General features: G+C 33.3%; 3 protein-coding genes across 8 annotated transcripts; 2 read left to right on the forward strand and 1 right to left on the reverse strand.

Moving 5' to 3' along the window:
• Positions 1-591: 591 nt before the first annotated feature.
• On the forward strand, positions 592-1,296 carry LOC123688952 (histidine triad nucleotide-binding protein 1-like). The gene is made up of 3 exons (XM_045627714.1): positions 592-727; positions 784-1,005; positions 1,056-1,296. The coding sequence occupies exons 1-3, from the start codon at positions 641-643 to the stop codon at positions 1,215-1,217; spliced, it is 471 nt and encodes a 156-aa protein (XP_045483670.1). The 5' UTR covers positions 592-640; the 3' UTR covers positions 1,218-1,296.
• Positions 1,297-1,321: 25 nt separating this feature from the next.
• On the forward strand, positions 1,322-18,311 carry LOC123688950 (mitogen-activated protein kinase kinase kinase 4). 6 transcript variants are annotated; one of them, XM_045627708.1, is made up of 15 exons: positions 1,868-2,091; positions 2,153-2,434; positions 2,782-2,898; positions 3,394-3,506; positions 4,351-4,748; positions 8,870-9,670; positions 12,334-12,536; positions 12,601-12,993; positions 13,516-13,657; positions 13,761-13,919; positions 14,076-14,533; positions 14,836-15,232; positions 15,768-16,059; positions 16,151-16,251; positions 17,632-18,311. In XM_045627708.1, exons 2-15 carry the CDS (start codon positions 2,319-2,321, stop codon positions 17,830-17,832), a joined length of 3,891 nt encoding a protein of 1,296 aa, XP_045483664.1. In that variant the 5' UTR covers positions 1,868-2,091; positions 2,153-2,318; the 3' UTR covers positions 17,833-18,311. The 6 variants fall into 6 exon arrangements, with proteins under 6 accessions (XP_045483666.1, XP_045483664.1, XP_045483663.1 ...); XM_045627707.1 differs by having other exon boundaries at positions 2,275-2,434; XM_045627709.1 differs by lacking the exon at positions 2,782-2,898 and having other exon boundaries at positions 1,869-2,091.
• Positions 10,205-11,894, reverse strand: LOC123688951 (meiosis-specific with OB domain-containing protein). The gene has a single exon (XM_045627713.1). It carries the CDS (start codon positions 11,688-11,690, stop codon positions 10,296-10,298), a length of 1,395 nt encoding a protein of 464 aa, XP_045483669.1. The 5' UTR covers positions 11,691-11,894; the 3' UTR covers positions 10,205-10,295.
• Positions 18,312-18,640: the final 329 nt, after the last annotated feature.

The raw sequence follows: 18,640 nt of genomic DNA on the forward strand, positions 1-18,640 counted from the left end.
CCTGAAAATGATTGCTGCATATCCTTGAATATTGAGTAGGAACAAAATTGGCTCTTCTCAAAGCCAATATCCATTCATTTCTCAATGTGCCTGGATTCGGAAAACTGTAAATTCGAATGTTTTTCATCAGTTTTCGTTGCTTTAAAGGGATGATAAAACTTACGAGTGTAATGTTATATTCTCCCCTTTCTTTCTTTTAACTGTGCAGTTATATGCTGAGCAACTTTGAGGCATGATGGATGTTCTCAAAAGAACAAAAAATTTGAAAGTCTTTCTTTCCCAACAAAATAAATTTAGTAGCAGAATTCCACTAAAAAAAGTCTCTTCTTCTCACTAGATTCTCTCAAAATAAAAGTACACTGCCTTCGTAAGTAGCAAAATTTGTAGAGCTAGTATTCACAATTCTTTGCTTTAAATTCAAATTTGAAATAACGATTTAACGTTCAACTCTTCGAGTTGAAAGAGATGTATATTGTTCTCTTTCTCTAGGGCAATAAATCAAGAGAGTTGACAGACTTCCATCCGATGTTCCATCTCATTCGTTCTCTCGACTTCTCTCTCTAACGCGACGTCCATGGATATTAGGTCTATGTTTTTGACTTAGGAATATTTATGGGAAAATATAAATAGAACTGTGGAAATGTCCATTTTGAAAACAATTGGTAGATGTCTTATTGACAAGAAAGTATCATCATTTAGGACTGCAATTCAAATTTCATCCACTCCTGTGAGTTGAAAACAAAATAAAAAATTTGACTCTCGATTTGTTTATACCAATTTTAGATGAGTTCCGAAGTCAAAAAGTCCATTTCTGCAAAATTGGACCGAAGCAAACCGACAATTTTTGATAAGATAATATCGAAGGAAATCCCTGCTAAAATTATATTTGAGAATGATAAGCTCTTAGCTTTTCATGATGTGAGCCCTCAAGCTCCAGTGCATTTTCTGGTCATACCAAAAAAGAGAATTGCGTTATTGGATGATGCAGAAGAAAGTGATAAGGAAGTATGTCCTAGAAGTCATCAATATAGAAATAAAAAGATTAATATTTTCAGTTGCTTGGTGAGTTGATCCTTACTGCTAGTAAATTAGGCAAAGAAAAACTTCCTGGAGGTTACAGATTGGTAATAAATAATGGAAAAGACGGATGTCAATCAGTTTTTCATCTGCATATTCATGTTCTCGGAGGAAGGCAAATGAAATGGCCTCCTGGTTAAGATAAACTATCCATTTTGTTATCTATTTACTACTGAACTGTTATTGATTATTATTCTAATATAAAGTTCCACAAAAATATATCTAGTATAGATACCTATTTCAACCAAGACAGTGCAGTGCCCATATGGAGTTCTATACAATTAAAATAATATCAGTGTTAAGAGTTTATCAAAACAAAAGAAATTGATGGACTCCAAAGCATTTTCTAGGGTTGTAGATGTTTAGGTAAGAAACTGATCATTCATTTCTATATAAATATAGTTATTTACTGTGAAAGAATGTTTGATATTTTAAAATCACTTCTTTTACTAAATAGACCTTGTTAATGGTAACTAAGTAAAGGTACATGCTGATAGGAATTCCATTGTCACAATGAAGGTAAATGGAATTCAATATGCCTATTCAGGAGAAAATTATTTCATCAAATATTTTGAATGAATAGTTTTTGCGAAATGGTACTACCTACTGTTATTTCAATAACTAAAAGTAATTGTAGTGTTCAAAATAAATTAATAGAAGAATTCTTAATCAATCACTGTGACTTGCAATTGAATGGAAGATAAGATAAAGTTACATTTTGTCTTATCTTTGATTGGATAAAAAATTTCATTAGAACTATCAAACTACGACCATGACAATATATCAACAATGCCAAGGTAAGAAGGTTCACTTTTTTGATAGGCAACTACAAATACGTTAAATAATTCAAACTTCCTATAAAAAAATGACAATTTACATAACCCCAAATAACAGGTAATTGACATCAGTAGTCTATCACCTGTTATGCGACGCCAACTTTTTTGACGAGTTCATCATTTCAATGGATGCAACAAATAATAAAAATTTTGTGGAGAAGTGAATGTGAAAACAAGTGTAAGTATTATACTCTGAGTAATTATTATCGAAATAAACAAGTCCAACAAACGTCTAAAAGTTGTAGGATTGCCGAGGAGGTTATGTAAACAGATAAAATGATACATAATCATTCGATTAAACATTTAGTCTTGATTACCTTTAATTATGTTACGTCGCGATAATTTAATCGCACATTTGTAGAGGGTGTTTTAGAGACTATATCGTAATTGACGCACATTTCCACAATGGTAGACTATTATGCATCTGAACATAATGATGAATATGATATATATGGAAAGACGCCCCCAAGAACAAAAATTCTTCGAAAACATAGGGAGAAAAAGCAACGAGATAAAACAGGGTAATGTAATTCAATGTTTTGAAGACCACTTTTCAATTTCTTCCATTTCCCTAGAAGACAACTTCCAGCAAGCATGATGCATTTTAATATTAACATTTTCCTCTTTTAATATCCACGAAATCTAGATGGCATTTTCTCACTTGATTGATTTTATAATTCTCTTTGAATTTAAAAAATTTGAATTATTTTTATTCAGAATAATTTTTAATGGAAACAGAACTAACAGAACTATTTATTAAAAAAAATTTCATATAGTGTCCCAATATAAAAGTAGCATCTCTTTTGAAGATCTCATATATTTTGGTACTTATCACTGCTTACGTATATATTTTTGATTAATGTCATAGAAGTAAAGATGAAGATATATTCGGCAATTTTGGAGGGTTATCATGTGATCACAAATTTTCTCCTCAAGCCAAACTTCGTCGCAAAAGAGTCCGAAAAACACAATGGCCAAAAAGCAGGTAAAGATTTAGAGAGGCTAATAAGAAATAATACATGTCGGTGGAAAGACAGAATTTTGTTATTTTTTTTTTAGAATTTTGTTTGGGAAATGAAGTCTGGGTTATGAATCTTAAGGAACATGCTTATATACTTTCAATACCATTAACTTCTTTTATCTGTAATATATTCGTTGTGTTTTGTATATAATTCTCTAATCATTTTATTGAGGGTAGTAACATCAGATGTCTCGAGTCTACTTAATATTGATTGTTTTCTATGTTCTTAAAATAATGTAAAATATTTTCCTTATCCAATGCATTCATTGGTACTCGAATATCATATTTATAACGCTTCAATCCTTGCAACTTTATAGTCATCATTTTTGCACATTAACATTTTTTTTTCAGTGTGATACTGACTAATTTTTTTGGTTTTCTTATATTGTTTTTGTTTCTTCAAGTTTTACAATTTAGACATTTCTTCAACAAAAGTGAAGATCTATATTAATTTTTCAGCAACATGCCATCTCCAACATCCAAAGGCAAGGTGTCCATCAGCAGGAGGAACACAGTTGGATATATCTATGATGAAATGATTTCCAAAGCTGACATGACCGATTCTGATCATGGTAAGTGATTACGGAAATGTTAAATTAGTTGAGTATGCTGATGCATCAAATTTCTTTCATTATATCACATTTAAGGTTTTAGTCTGTATTGGATATGTTATTAGTTTTATCTTGTTACTGATTTAATGAAAATGGATGAATCCTGTAAAGTTATATCTGATAAGAATTTTTTTGGATATGAATACAGAGTGTTAAGAAAAGACGCGGCAATATTCAAAAAGATGGTTTGTTAGAAAATTTTTTGACAATAACTTCCTACAAACATAGGTCTTAAAATGCGTAGTTTTCAAGATTCAGGGTGTTGGAGTTTCTTTGAAAATATCCATTGACCTCTTTGTGAAATAGGAACATTACTCGAGTTAGTTAATTCTTGAGAAAAATATCGATTCTTATGGTTAAATATTCTTTTCTTATTTATTTAATTGAGCTTCTTTATGAAGATTTTTTGTTATGATAAATTAACTTGCAATAGGCTGGAGAATCCAAAAGCTCCAAAAGCAAGATATAAAAAAAAAAACAAGGGAAAAACTTATATATTTAGATGCACCATTTAAATAAAAATATGAATTCAAAAAATGCAAATACGTACATTAATTGGTCAAGAATATGGGTACTCCCTGGACACCACTGTGGATTTTTAGTTTTTTGTAGAATTTTATTTCAAATAATATATTTTTGTTATGAAAACGTAATTTCTTTGGAATTTTCAGAAGGAAATTTGGTTTTTCTGATGGGAAAATACAAATCAATTCTATATATGTTATTTTTGACCAGCAGTTTATTTCATATGTTAATTATCTCAATTCAAATGAATTGATTGATTTGCTCAACTTGAATTTTCTAGGCGGAAGTGGAGGATCTAATAAAAGACTGAGTAAGAGGCAAATGAAACTTCTTCGTGGCTCTGAAAGGGATCTCAAACTGGACATAGCTAGCGCCCAAGCAGCCCAAACTATGAACATGATACATTTCCCAAATGCCCCTCCAACACCTCAACCAAGCTTCCAAGTGGAAACCCAAAAGAGGTTCATGTGTTTATCAGGCAGAACAATATTCAGCAGTATTAGTAACAGGCATTCATATGATAGTAAGTTGGAAGAGAAGAAAAAACAAGTGATTGAAAGTCAAGATGATGAAAGCGATAAAGCAATAACAACTAGAGTAGAATTCCATAGAAACCTATGTATCCTGATCAAAATAGGGATTAATGACAAGCAAGCCGATAGAAGTACTAAGAGATGCGTAAGTAAATATATTTAAGTATTTGGTGTTTGTTCAGGCTTCTGAATACCATGGAGATATTTGCAACTCTCCACACTCGTCAATTCCAAATCTTCCAACTCTCTATAGTATTCAGAATGTCGATCAAAATATCGGTTGAAAGTCAATAGTTAGCGACTCTTCTAAGGGCTTAATAGCTGTCAATTCTATGGTCAAGCGTCATTTGGGTTGCTGAAAGTAAGGTTAACTCCATTTATTTGAACATTTAACGCAGTAGCCAAATATTACACGTGAATTGTACGTCAAGCGTCGTTTTGGGTTTCTGAAACGCATTTTAAGGCAAATTCAGGTTTGATAGCTTCGTACAGGGTCACCACATGTCAAATCCAAACAAACATAGATTAGTTTAATTTTACACTGAATAATATTTCAGAAACCCAAATGGTCAAGAGTGCTGTGGAGAAATTATAGTTGATTTTCTGTGATTACAAGTAGCGCTTAGCTTATACCATATTTGAACCCAGATTTGAAGTATGTAAACAAATAGTAGTGATATGGTACAAGCTAAGCGCTACTTGTAATCACAGAAAATCAACTATAATTTCTACACAGCGCTCTTGACCACGAATTTAAATGAACACTCGTTAGTTGAACAAATATTTGATCAGTCTTTCAGAAACCGGAGGTATATGCAGATTGCAGAAACCACAGAATACAAATATACCCTTGTGCGGCCATAGGAACATAAAATTAATAAACAAAGGTTACCTTTGTGGATGAAATTCATAGACTAAAGGTAAACTTTGTGGTTAAAATCCATAGACAAAAGACTTTAGATGGCGACCTGCCCGGCAAATTATAAAGGATAGAAGAATAAGAAGAAGAAAAGTAAATCTATGGATAAAATAATGATAAAATTTGTGGATAAAATTGCTTTGCTCCGTCGAAATACTCTGAGCAAAAAACCGTCTTCTGGTTGATTCAAAGCAATTTGAAGTAATTGCGGAACGCATTCGAAAATTTCATGTTGATTACGCAACCACCACCATAGAAAATGCAAGCAGAAATTTACAAAAATACTGCAAATTTTACACATTCGTTTGTCATGTTCTTCTATCTCAAGCAACATATTATCCTGAGGACCTAACTAAATTGACCAGAGAAATAAGATTGGACAGTATACAGAGTGGCCACTTTTTTAATGGGATTGTATTGGTAACTTTAAAACCATAGGAGTTAGAAGGTCGGTCAAATGGAGAAAAAGTTGCATGCATAGAAGCATTGTCAAGCAGTTCAAACAAATCGAGATTATCAGGGCCGGTTATTAAGATATCATAAGAAAAGTAAATTTTGTCATTTTAATTTTTTTTTTCCCACTTTATTTCGAATATTATCAAAAAATGTTACAGACATTTTTTTGACATAATCAGATTTCGTATCCAACATTTCGTACTCTCTGGGCCACCCTCAACCTCATTTTTTTCAATACGGACCTGCATATTTTATGACACTTTTCGAAATAACTTTTAACGCTGAATTCAACGATATATCATACAATGTCATTCAAAGTTGATTTTCAGGTGATTTTAACTGTTATCCAAATTTACTGGTGTGTATGTAAGAAAAAACAAGTCTATCAACGATATGAATGTTCTGACCCAAATTCAATTGAACCCAGAAAAAAAAATCGAGAACTGTGGCCAGTGAATGGAATTTATCAAAAACTGCTGTTAATAAAATAGTCAAGAGACGCTAATACAATGATTTTAAATTTGAATATCATGCCTTGCAAAAATTATATCGTAATGATCTCAAAATAAAGTTCGATTCAGTAATTTGTTTCAACGGAACAAATGACAAATCCAACAATAGTGATTCCTCGCGAGAAGATTGAGAATGTATTGGAAGCTATTCTTGGGGACGAAACAAGCAAATGTATAAGAAGTATGGGTTCCAGAACCGTGAAGTGCATTTTACAAAATGGTGGACATTTCGAACACTTCGTTAATTTTCATTTACTTTCGAATAATCATTTGATTTTTCTTTCATTTTTGATACTTTCGTTTAATCATTATAAATTGAAATGTGTAAATAATTATTACTGGTTTCTTGCTTTGATTCTGATATGTTCCATTCAGTTCAAAATGGGTAAGTTGATTTTCTTATCGAAATGTATTGCATGTTTTTAAATAAACTAAAGGTACCTGAATGTAATACAGATCCGACCCAGAGAAAATTGTATAAGGGTCAAAATCACCTGAAAATCAACTTTGACTACATTGTATGATATATCGTTGATTTCAGCGTTAAAAGTTATTTCGAAAAGTGTCATAAAATATGCAGGTACATATTGAAAAAAATGAGGTTGAGGGTGGCCCAGAGAGTACGAAACGTTGGATACAAAATCTGATTACGTCAAATTGAGGATAATTTTCTGTTGAATAAAAAATTTCTGTAACATTTTCTGATAATATTTGAAATAAAGTGGGAAAAAAAGAAAAATCAAAATGATAAAATTTACTTTTCTTATGATATCTCAATAACCGGCCCCGATTATCTCGATTTGTTTGAACTGCTTGACAATGCTTCTATGCATGCAACTTTTTCTCCATTTGACCGACCCTCTAACTCTTATGGTTTTAAAGTTACCAATACAATCCCATTAAAAAAGTGGCCACTCTTTATACGAACAGACAAAAAATGTAGAGAAGAAATGGGGAATTTTCGAAAATTAGTAGTGATTCTCTTATTAATTTATTCATTAGCGTATGTGATCAGTCTATTTTACGTGTTATTTCTTTTTATTTCCATTTTCACATTCTTACCCCCCCCCAATTCAACACACAACACCCCCCCCCTGATTTCTCTCGGGTTAGCAAAGCGTCACTAGAAAAGAAGAAGAACGCTGGTTCTGTGTGCAGCCCAATTGCGACATCTCTCGGGTTAGCAAAGAGTCACTAGATTGGAAGAAGAAGAAGAATATTATTTATGAATCTATGAATATTTTAAATAATTAAGGTGAATATAATGTAGGCAGTTAATTTCAACCCTGTTATATACTTGTTCTCATTAGAAACACTAGTTGAAAGTGACGTCCATTTTGAGTAAATAACTAAAAGTGCTAAGATGTTTATTATTGGCAACATTAAAAAAACATTCAAAGCTGTGAAGCAGTTCAATGAAAAGAGGAGAATTAAAAACGAGGCTGCAAAAATAAGAAAAAAATTGAAGATAGAAATAGGGAAACATTTTTATGAAGATCAAAAACAAGTAAGGGCTACAGAAATGTTCGCCAACGGCAGTGAAATTTAAAATTGAATGTGATTAACCTGAAGTACCGGGTTTTTCACTATAATTTGACCCCCTACTCAGAATAAGAGAGATAGGCCAAACATATGTTATATATTCAAAATCAGGGGAAAAAGAGCTAGTTAAATATAGAAAAATATACAGGGTGTTCCATTTGAAAACATGAAGTTGCTATCAATATATTGCTCACTCTGTATATATTTCGTTTTGTGAAATCATTTTAAAAAACACTAGTCGATTTCGTGAAACTTTTGTAGAAAACATTTTTTTGTACCTCTTCTAGTAACAAAGTTGAAGGGGGGGTCGAATCATGGTGAAAAACCCGGTACATTGACTTAATAAACCACAGTGGCCACACGAGTGGTCTCGTTTGTACTGGCTGAGCCTCAATATAGCGGCTTTATGTTTACAGTCAGTATTCTCAAGTTCTATGGTTCTATGTCCCCATTCGCCATTAGGAAAGAGGCCTAAGAAATTGTCGACTAGTAAATACTAGGGGGTAAATACCCCCTAAAAACTTTCACACTCATTCGGGAACACTCTCTATAAGTAGTTCGTTTACCATCTCCTCAACGATAGCATTGGCAAATAAATTATCTTCTTCTTGATAATGTCAATCCGTTATCGCTTATTGGAGATCATTCTGGCAAACATAATTAGCAACAAAAAAATACCTTATATGTACCAAAACAGAAAACCTAAATAAAACACATGCCAGTTACAAACTTAAAAAAATACTTTTCCAGAGACTATCATGTAGATAACATATGGAACTTGAAATACTAACATTCAATATTTTCATTGATTGATTTTGAATATCTCTTTTATTACAGCCTAGCAGAGAAGAACTTAGATGGCATGAATACAGAGATGTTATATGGTTAGAGCTTAGGGCATACCACGCTGGTAGAACAGTTAACGAAGAAGATGAGTTTCTTTGTGAAGCTCGCAAACAAGTTCAAACTCTACTAGATGACATAATGAATTATCGATTTGAACCTAAAAAGTGCCTTAGATATCCAAAAGAGCTTCAAACACAGAATGGCAGAAGGGAATGTTCAGGATGTTCATCCATTAATTGTGTTACATGCCTGGAGGCGCAAACTGAAGCACTGAGGGAGATAGGAGAGTTGTCACAACGCTTGGAAAAAGCAGAGGCCTTATTTCCATCTGGGAAAGCATTTGCTGAAATGTATCCCATTTACAGAAGCTCAGAGTTTGAAGGCAGAGTTGCTACAATCAGCTTATGGGTGAACATAACTAGATTACACAGAATAAATCTGATGCTTCTAGGAAGGTTCTTATTCTTCCTTGATACTAAATATTGCAATTGGGCCACTCCCGCTGATAACTCCAAAAATGGAAGCAGTCTATCTGAAAGTAGTAGCAGTAGTACATCAAATGATAATGACTTCAAAATAGACCCTGATTACTTGAGTAATAATTTTCTCATCCACCTTATGAAAATGACTGAAAAAGAAGATTCTTCACCTTATCGCAAGTATATTGAAAATGTGCTCAAAACTCAGGCTTTGAAAAAAAGCGTGAATTTTCTGGAAAAATTGCATGTTCAAGTACTGAATAAGGCTTTGCTCACGTTGGAGAAACCAAAAAATGGAGATGTATTCACTAACGTAAGTAGAAAAACAACACATATTACATATAGGTGTTTTCAAGGTTATAAAATATTTTTTGGCAGAAGGTAAAACTCATCAAATTATCAGTTATATCACAAATGCATAGTCAATATTCAATTATACACCCATGAAGAGGTTCGATAATCGAAATATATTGTCTATGGTCGAGTTGGTATTCGTTACGATTATATAACGAATAATTCCAATATAACCATAACCAAAGCACTGCATTTTGATAATTCAATGACATTTCACTGAGCTTGACTTTTATTTTTTTCGCGAACGTCCAATGTTCCATGTTACTATGGCAATGATCCCATTATGGCAGGAGGCGAAACACCAAAACGATTATACCACGTCGTCAAGGGTATATCCACTTATCAATACAACATAACTATGGGAAATATACGGGTTCTATTGGTTCATCAAAACAAGAGTTATATAATCATGTTTATAAATTCTGTCTTTGTGATTACTTACATAGATTCTGTTATTTAGGTTATGTTTCAAAAATTGGAAAAAAAGCCTTGGTAACATTTCAATCATTTATTGGAACAAAAAAAAATTATCAAATGGGAAATCAAATTTGACATCCTTACTAGAGAGTAATTTGAGTTGAAAATTAATAAACAGGAATTCTTTCGGCTACTTCTAAAGTGTCGGCAATGCTGCAACCTTGAATAGAGACAACAGCTTTTTGATTATTATCGAAATAAATGTATATTCGAATAGCACATCTCTCTAATAGATACCTCCATTTCAGTTTAGCTCTGTCACTTTGAGGCATTTGCAAAAATTCGTGTACCGAACAGCCCAGCACAATTTCTGCAGTTCTTCCGGTCAACCTGCAATCATTCAGATTTCCTGTATGGTCAGAAATATTCATTCGAATATCGAACTGAACTTCAGGCTCTGCAAATTCTTGGTTCTGTCCTACAGGACATATAGAATTATCGCATTTTCCTGAAGTATTTGTTATTTTAATCAGTGATTTGCAGTGACCACATCTTTGACTAATCAGTCTATTGTATCCATCCAGATCTAGATGTGTGACAACAGCATAAATAAGTGCTGTAAACTGTACGTTTTGTACAGACTCTCTTCCTAAAGCTAATCTGTTTTGAATCTGTTGGATACTCATTACGTTCTGAATTCTATCTACATCTGGCAGATCAAGTGTTTGGTTCCACGAGTTTGGAGCCTCTAACTTCGCAGTTTTTGCATATGTAGCCAGGTTTTTTGCTTCTATACCTATAGGATTCTCAGTGAGAATGGATCTTGAACTGAAGGTAGCAACTATTGTTTTATGAAATCCAGACCAGTCTATCTTCACATCTGTTACAAAGATAATAGTTTCTCTCGGTTTCCAATGCGATGCTTTGTTGATGTACTCTTTGTTCCAAATGGTCAGTCTTAAACCGGAATGAGTTTGGTCGAAAAGCATTAGGTCTACTACTGGTGCTTCTCTACCATTTTTCAGTTTAACCATTCTTACATTACTAGTGGATGCAACAGCTCCCAATATATCGGCGTAGGTACCTTTGATGGAAAGTCCACCATTATGCAAGTCTCTGATTGGCACAAAACCAGGAGGTTTTGTAGGCCAACGTAGCAATTTTTTGTAGCTATCAACATTACAGCCTTGGTGGTGGAGAATATCGGACAGGTCGTTCATGATGAGAGCAAACGGCGACGTAACTTTTGGTCTAAATTGCTCTCCATAGTCATTGAATTTTCTTATAACTATCTGCGGTCTTATTATTTCTACAACGTCCCCTATGTGGAAATTTTCGTCGACATTGAGAATCACTTCCAAATTTCCCCAGTATGTGACGTTAATAAAGTCCTGCAAGGAATCCCTGATGGTGAAGTTCAAAACTGCTCTGGTACTTCCAGCTTGTGAATCAACAAATTGCCTACTTTCTTGTTTGGCGATTATTACTCCAACAATAAGTCCATTGAAAATTGTTGGTTCTAAAGTTCTTAGTGTTACCTTTTGTAAAACAATGTCATTCATTTTGGAAAATAATTTCACTCTCGATTTCAACTTGATAGAAAATGAAAATTCTATATTTTGTCATAGAATATCCGAGTTGTGAATGAAAATTCTATATTTTTGTCATAGAATATTGAAGCTGAACACTGAATGAGTTCAAAATTATCAGTGGTTGGGATTTTCTGCCATTTTAAACTTTCTATAGAGGATGTTGACAAATTGAAAGTACACATGTACAGGTGGTCCAAATTTGACTACTAGAATGGAAAATGGAAGAAATTTTTGGGTTTTTTCCAGAAATTAAATAAATCAAAAACTGCATATTGATGTTATTCTTCATGTTTGAAGACATGTTATATATGTATTTTACATATCAGGAAGAAAAGCTTTTCGAAAATATATGCGAAATAATAGGTTTTTATTTGAAAAAATTTCACTTTGTATGGTGGCTTAAAATTTTGTGACAATCCTGAAATTTCTCTAGTTTGAGATATCCTATTAAGTGGATAATGGAAAAATTTACAGCATTGATTCAAAATTTATAGACATAAATATTTTGAATATTTAAAGGAAACAAAGAATTTTGTGGAAATGATATAACTGAAAATTATGCAGGATTTTTTTTTTTATATCATGATTATGAACATCTTCTACTATTTTCCAGATTTCCTTATCAAATGAGCAAAATGAATTGAGAAGATATGGAGCGTGGAGTCCTGAAGCTCAAGCTATCAACTTACCTTCTTATCGTGCTGCTTTTCTGTTCCTAGCTGCTGTTCCTTTGGAAGTTATTCATCAGTTCATGAAATTAAGATTAGAACAAAGACCATCAAATCCGTCTCCTTTGAGTGTTCGTCAATTGATGAGGTAAGAAATTAATACATCAATTATAAAGAGATCAAATTCACAATTAACCCCAATTTTTCCTCAGAGAATGGAAGGAAGGTCTTAATATTGCAATGATACAGAGGAACAGGGCCGAGAAGTACATTTCTGGAGTCGGACAATCTACAGACTTATCCATCGACGGATATGTATCTAAACTGAAAAATTTTGATGAATGCATGGAGCAATTTTTTATGGCTTATCTGGAGTATCTAGAAAATTGGGCGCTGCTAGAACATGAAACTTTTCAGAAAAACCTTTTGGAGGACGAATGGGACTATTGCTGTGAAATAATTCAGTGTATACCAAACAAGAAAAAGGCCTTAGAACAAAAATTTTGTGAGATACTCAGTTCTATACTGAGGAATATATCGCAAAGGCTGGTGGAGAAAGTTGAGGAAATAGTAAATTCTGTTCAAGACGAAGAATATGAAATTAAGTGAGTAGTAGTTCATAATATTGAAATATTTGAAAAAACTATTAAACCTGCATCATTTTTGCTCTTTGAACAATTACAAAGATTTCTTATTGGAAATAATTAATCAATATCTAATTCTATCATGCTTTACGTCCGGATAGTTCAATATATTGTTAGATTATTCTAAGCTTTCTAGCCCAGGTCTAATTGGTTTTTCACTTTTGTTTGTTGTGAATGTTTTGATAGTCATTCGGGATAGAAACAAATCCGGAGTTGGAAATGGTGAAACTAACCTGATTTTGTGTCATACATATAGATATGAACTGTCAAATCCGATTGAAAAAAATCTAAAATTTATTTCCATTGTTATGTTAAAGTTATGATGCAGGTATAATTAAGAAAAAATTGGGTATGATTTCATAAATGCAGTTATGAAATCATTGAGGTGTTTTCAAGGCTCACTTATGCAATCAAATCATAATATACTATCATTAGTTTCTCATATCATAAACTAGATTTCCATTTCATTCATGGTGATTTCAGGTACAACATTTTGTATGTGTGTCGTACACTCCAAACTCTACTAAATGAAGAGAGGGAAATGAGCATCAAAACGCTTTCTTTATGTAAGAAAATATTCAAACATGATTTCGATTTCAGTAATGAGGTTGTGTGGAGTGTGAAGGTAAGAAAATATTTGAATTTCTTATTCGTAGATTTTATCTGAACTCCTTTCAATTAATATGTATTAGTTTGAATTCATTTTAAGGTTATTTCTTGTGTTTTAGGAAGCTGTATTCAGATTCAAGTGCATAGTACCAGAAGTCATAAAAAAAATACAATCAATGTTTGATATTATCGATGGTACTATAGATGATGCTGAAAGAATAACACTAGTTAATCGAGTGAGAGAAATTTTAATGCAAGCATACAAGATTGGCTTCGAAGTAAGTACTTCAGATTCTTGATTTGATTTTCCAGATTATTTGGAATATTAATTGTTATATTCTATTGAAACAGTTTCAACAAACATGAAATATTCCGGAAAAAAAATTATGCAAATACGAATTTGTTTCAATTGATTAATTTTTTCCAATTTTCAGTTTTACAGAGAAATGACAGATTTCGTACCAGAACATAGGAGAAGGGATCTTGTGTTGACTTTGGTTTATTTTGCGAACTTGTGGATGAAATTCGTTGTGGAAAAGTGCGAAAGAGGTCGAGGAGTACGACCTAGGTGGGCCATGAAAGGTCTAGAATTTCTTGTGGCAGTTGTCGAACCAAAGAATACCAAGTACTTAAACCAGAATGAATTTGACCAGTTGAAGACTGCCATGGACCGGTGTATTTCTCATGTTATAGGAACAACGGCGCCATCTACGCCAGATTCTGGGCTTTATTCCGCCTCCCCTAGGAGTTCCAACAGCGGTAGGTCCAGAGGTTCATCACCCAGTCCTAGGCCAACCTATAGGAACAAGAGATCTAGAAGAAAAATCAGTAATGAAAAAATGTCTTCTCCTTCTGAAGATTCCCTTGATTCTTTCAGTTTTGATGGCAAAGGGTAAGTCAAATGCAATATATATAAATTTCATGCTCACATATTTTAACTCTATTAGATACATGTAATTATCATAAGAAAAATTGACATGTCAATAGAATTTTCAAAATCAGAATATAAGCCTCTTTATAATATATTAAACGTAGTTCAGTCTGTTGATATTGTTTATAAGTCAAGAATGGCTTAACGATTTTTATGATCTTTGATTTGTCTCCGTCCCCAAAAACAGTGCAAGATGTTAAAACAAGTTATACTCGCTATTTTTATTATTCTGCAGCTTAGTAAAGTTCATTACTTATTTTCAGGAAGTCATCTTCGCCTCAATTCTCCGATTCAAGTTACAAGCTGGACCCTCAAATGAGGGCCAAAGAAGCGACAGCACTTCTTGATATGGAATTAGATAATAGACTGAGAAGGGCTCAACTGATTGGAAAACCCTTAAACAAAAAACCAGGCAACACTCGTATAAGACAGAAATATGTAAAATTCACTTGGCAGCGAGGAATTAAAGTGGGAGAAGGCAGATTTGGTAAAGTTTATACAGCAGTTAACAACAGCACTGGTGAAATGATGGCTGTCAAAGAGATAGCAATCCAACATAACGATAATGTCAGCGTAGTGAGGGCTACAGACGAGATGAAAGTATTGGAGGGAATCGCTCACAGGAATCTTGTGAAATATTATGGTATTGAAATTCACAGGGTAAGTTCATCTAGTCTCATTTTCTTCTTATTAAACTTGCGGTTTGATAGATGTGTCCAAATAATCATCAGTATCTATTCAGTATCACTATGATCTGTCAAAAACAGAAATGTAATCAAATATCAAGGCTTACTACACTGATGGATTAAAAAAACAATTTTATCAATTGCGACAGATGACACACACTTTGTTCTTTATGGTATTAAACCAATTAATTAATAATAATTTATTTATTTATTTATTATTATTATATTATTTATTATTATATTGTTGAACCGTTATAGATTACGTGATTTGGCTTTCTTTATCAGTGGAAATTTAAACATCTTTATCTTCTTCCTCGTGGTCATGTGACATATGGCTCAATCTTTCTCTATCTAATGTTAGAGTCAATACTCTGAACTGCACGACCGCTCAAGGGCATATCTGTATCTTTGAATTATTATATCATTGTATCAACCAATAGGACAATGTTAGCTCTTTATCAGGGTATTTGGATAAAACTTAACAGCTAATGATTAATTTTTTTTTAAAGGACGACATGCTGATATTTATGGAATATTGTCAAGAGGGCACCTTGGAAAATATGATAGCAGCATCAGTATCTGGATTATCCGAATTAATAGTGCGAAGATACACTTTTCAATTGTTGTCTGGCCTTCAATGTCTACATGAGCATGGTGTCGTACACAGGGATATTAAACCTGCAAATATCTTCATGACTAAAGACTCGAACTGGTTGAAAATTGGAGATTTTGGATGTGCTGCTAAGATAAAATCTCACACCACCGCTGTGGAGGAACTCAAAGGGCTTGTAGGAACACAAGGTGAGATGACCTTCAAAGTAAAAGTAGAAAAAAAATACGAAATCTGGTATGCTAATAATGCATATTTATAAATATTCTGTTTAATTTTCAGCTTACATGGCTCCAGAAGTATTTGCAGGAGAACAAGGTCATGGAAGGGCTGCTGATATTTGGTCCGTAGGATGTGTTGTGGTTGAAATGGCTTCAGGAAAGGTAAGTTTTCAAAATGAAATAATTCAATTGCATATTATTAGTATTTTTTATGTAACAGGCCAATTGAAAAGTCCCCGGTCTACCATAGTGAAGCATATTTTTTTGGCAAAATTCGATTTTATTATTCAACATAGTTGCCTTCGAGGGCGATACAGCGAATAAAGCGATCTTCCAACTTTTCGATACCATTTTTGTAGTACAATTTTTTGCTTCAAAATAGGCCTCAGTTTCGGCGATTACTTCTTCATTGGCGCTAAATTTCTTTCCAGCGAGCATTCTTTTGAGGTCTGAGAACAGGAAAAAGTCGCTGGGGGCCAGATCTGGCGAATACAGTGGATGCAGAAGCAGTTAGAATCCTAATTCATGCAATTTTGCCATTGTTTTCATTGATTTGTGACACGGCGCATTGTCTTGATGAAACAGAACCTTTTTTTCTTCAAACGATTTCATCCTTCAAACGATCCAATAACGCTATATAATAATCGCTGTTGATAGTCTGGCCCTTTTGGAGGTAGTCAATGAGTATTATACCTTGCGCATCCCAGAATAACGATGCCATAACCTTGCCAGCTGACTGTTGTGTTTTTCGTCGCTTTGAATTCGGTTCATCGTGTGCAGTCCACCCAGCTGACTGTTGATTGGACTCCGGAGTGAAATGATGGAGCCCTGTTTCATCCATTGTCACATATCAACGCAAAAATTCAGGTTTATTGCACTTAAACAGCTTCAAATAGTGCTCAGAATCATTAACACGTTGTTGCTTTTGATCGATTGTGAGCTCGCGCGGCACCCATTTTGCACACAGCTTTCTCATGTACAAATTAATCGTGAATGATATGATGTACACTTTCAGATAATACCTTCACAATGTCTGCTATCTCGATTAACTTCACTTTACGGTTATTCAAAATTATTTTGTGAACTTTTTTGATTTTTTCGTCGGTGACAGCCTCTTTTGGGCGTCCACTGCATTCGTCGTCTTCGGTGTTCATTTCACCATGTTTAAACTTAGCATACCAATCAATGATGGTTGATTTTCCTGGTGCAGACCCCTGAAACTCTTGATCAAGCCAAGATTTTGCTTCAACTGTATTGTTTTCCTTCAAAAAGCAATATTTTATCGGCACATGAAATTTTTTTTTTCCATCTTGTTTCAAATAACGAAAGTAGCTACACTCACAACGCAATATTTCACAAACTAAATGCTGTCAAATTTTGACATGTATCGTTGGTTGGTACCAACTAAAAATCATATGGATTTAATGGTAGCACCGCCATCTGAGCATCCGACCGGGGACTTTTCAATTGACCTAATAATTTACAATAATCAATTGCAACAGGTTTTACATATAGATCATTAATAAATTTGTCATTTTTCAGAGACCTTGGGCGCAGTTTGAAACCAACTACCAGATTATGTTCAAGGTTGGTATGGGTAATTCCCCTGATCCACCAGAAGATATGATTGATGAGGGTCTTGACTTTTTGGAATTATGTTTTGAGTTTGACCCAAAACAAAGAGCTACAGCTCAAGACTTGATGAACCATGATTATGTCAAGGTTGGAGTTGAAGACCCATAAGCCATTGAAATATGTTTGCTATATAAATATATAAATGGAAGATTCTCTTCCAGAAGTTGATGATTGAATCAATTAAGTCGACTGAAAAATGGATTCTGTACAACATTCCATTTCAGATGCAATGCTGATAAAAATTGCTTGAATTTGAAATGAATTTTTCGAAAACTTCTCAAATCAATCAATACAAATTTCATTCAAAAATAGCATCGAGAAAAGTCTGAATCATTTATGTTCCTAAATTGATTGTACTTCAAGTTATTGTTATTTCTACATGTAATATATTTTATTTGTATATTTGAAAATTGTTAGATCTCTTGTTTATATGTGATAGTTTGTATTTATATGTGAAAGATAGATGAGAGAGATTGCAGTGTGCAATGTAGTTTAGTTTTGTATAGCTTTTAATGAATTGAATGGGCAACTTATTGTTCCAGACAAAATAAATATTTTACAACATTAAATGAACTTGTTTATCATTATATCGCTTTTTTATATTAAAGAGTGAACCTTCATCATCCTTAACTGAATCCTTAACGCGACTCACTCATGAAGAACTAGAGGTCAAAATTGACTCTGACCTTCTGCTGTATTGTATGCAGGGTAATTATCAAAAAAAAATACTAGAGACAAAAAAACTATGATATCCTGAAGTGCATTGAAAGAAGTAAAAATCCCTATTTTGTCAAATATGGAGTGTACATTTGTACAACTGTAAGGCTCGTATATCCAAGGAATCAGTAGATCTATAATCCGATAGATCTACTAGGTTGTAAGATTCACATGCTATCAAAAAAATACCCATAAATCA

Source organism: Harmonia axyridis, chromosome 1 (genome assembly GCF_914767665.1).
Source record: "Harmonia axyridis chromosome 1, icHarAxyr1.1, whole genome shotgun sequence".
Lineage (NCBI taxonomy): Eukaryota > Metazoa > Arthropoda > Insecta > Coleoptera > Coccinellidae > Harmonia > Harmonia axyridis.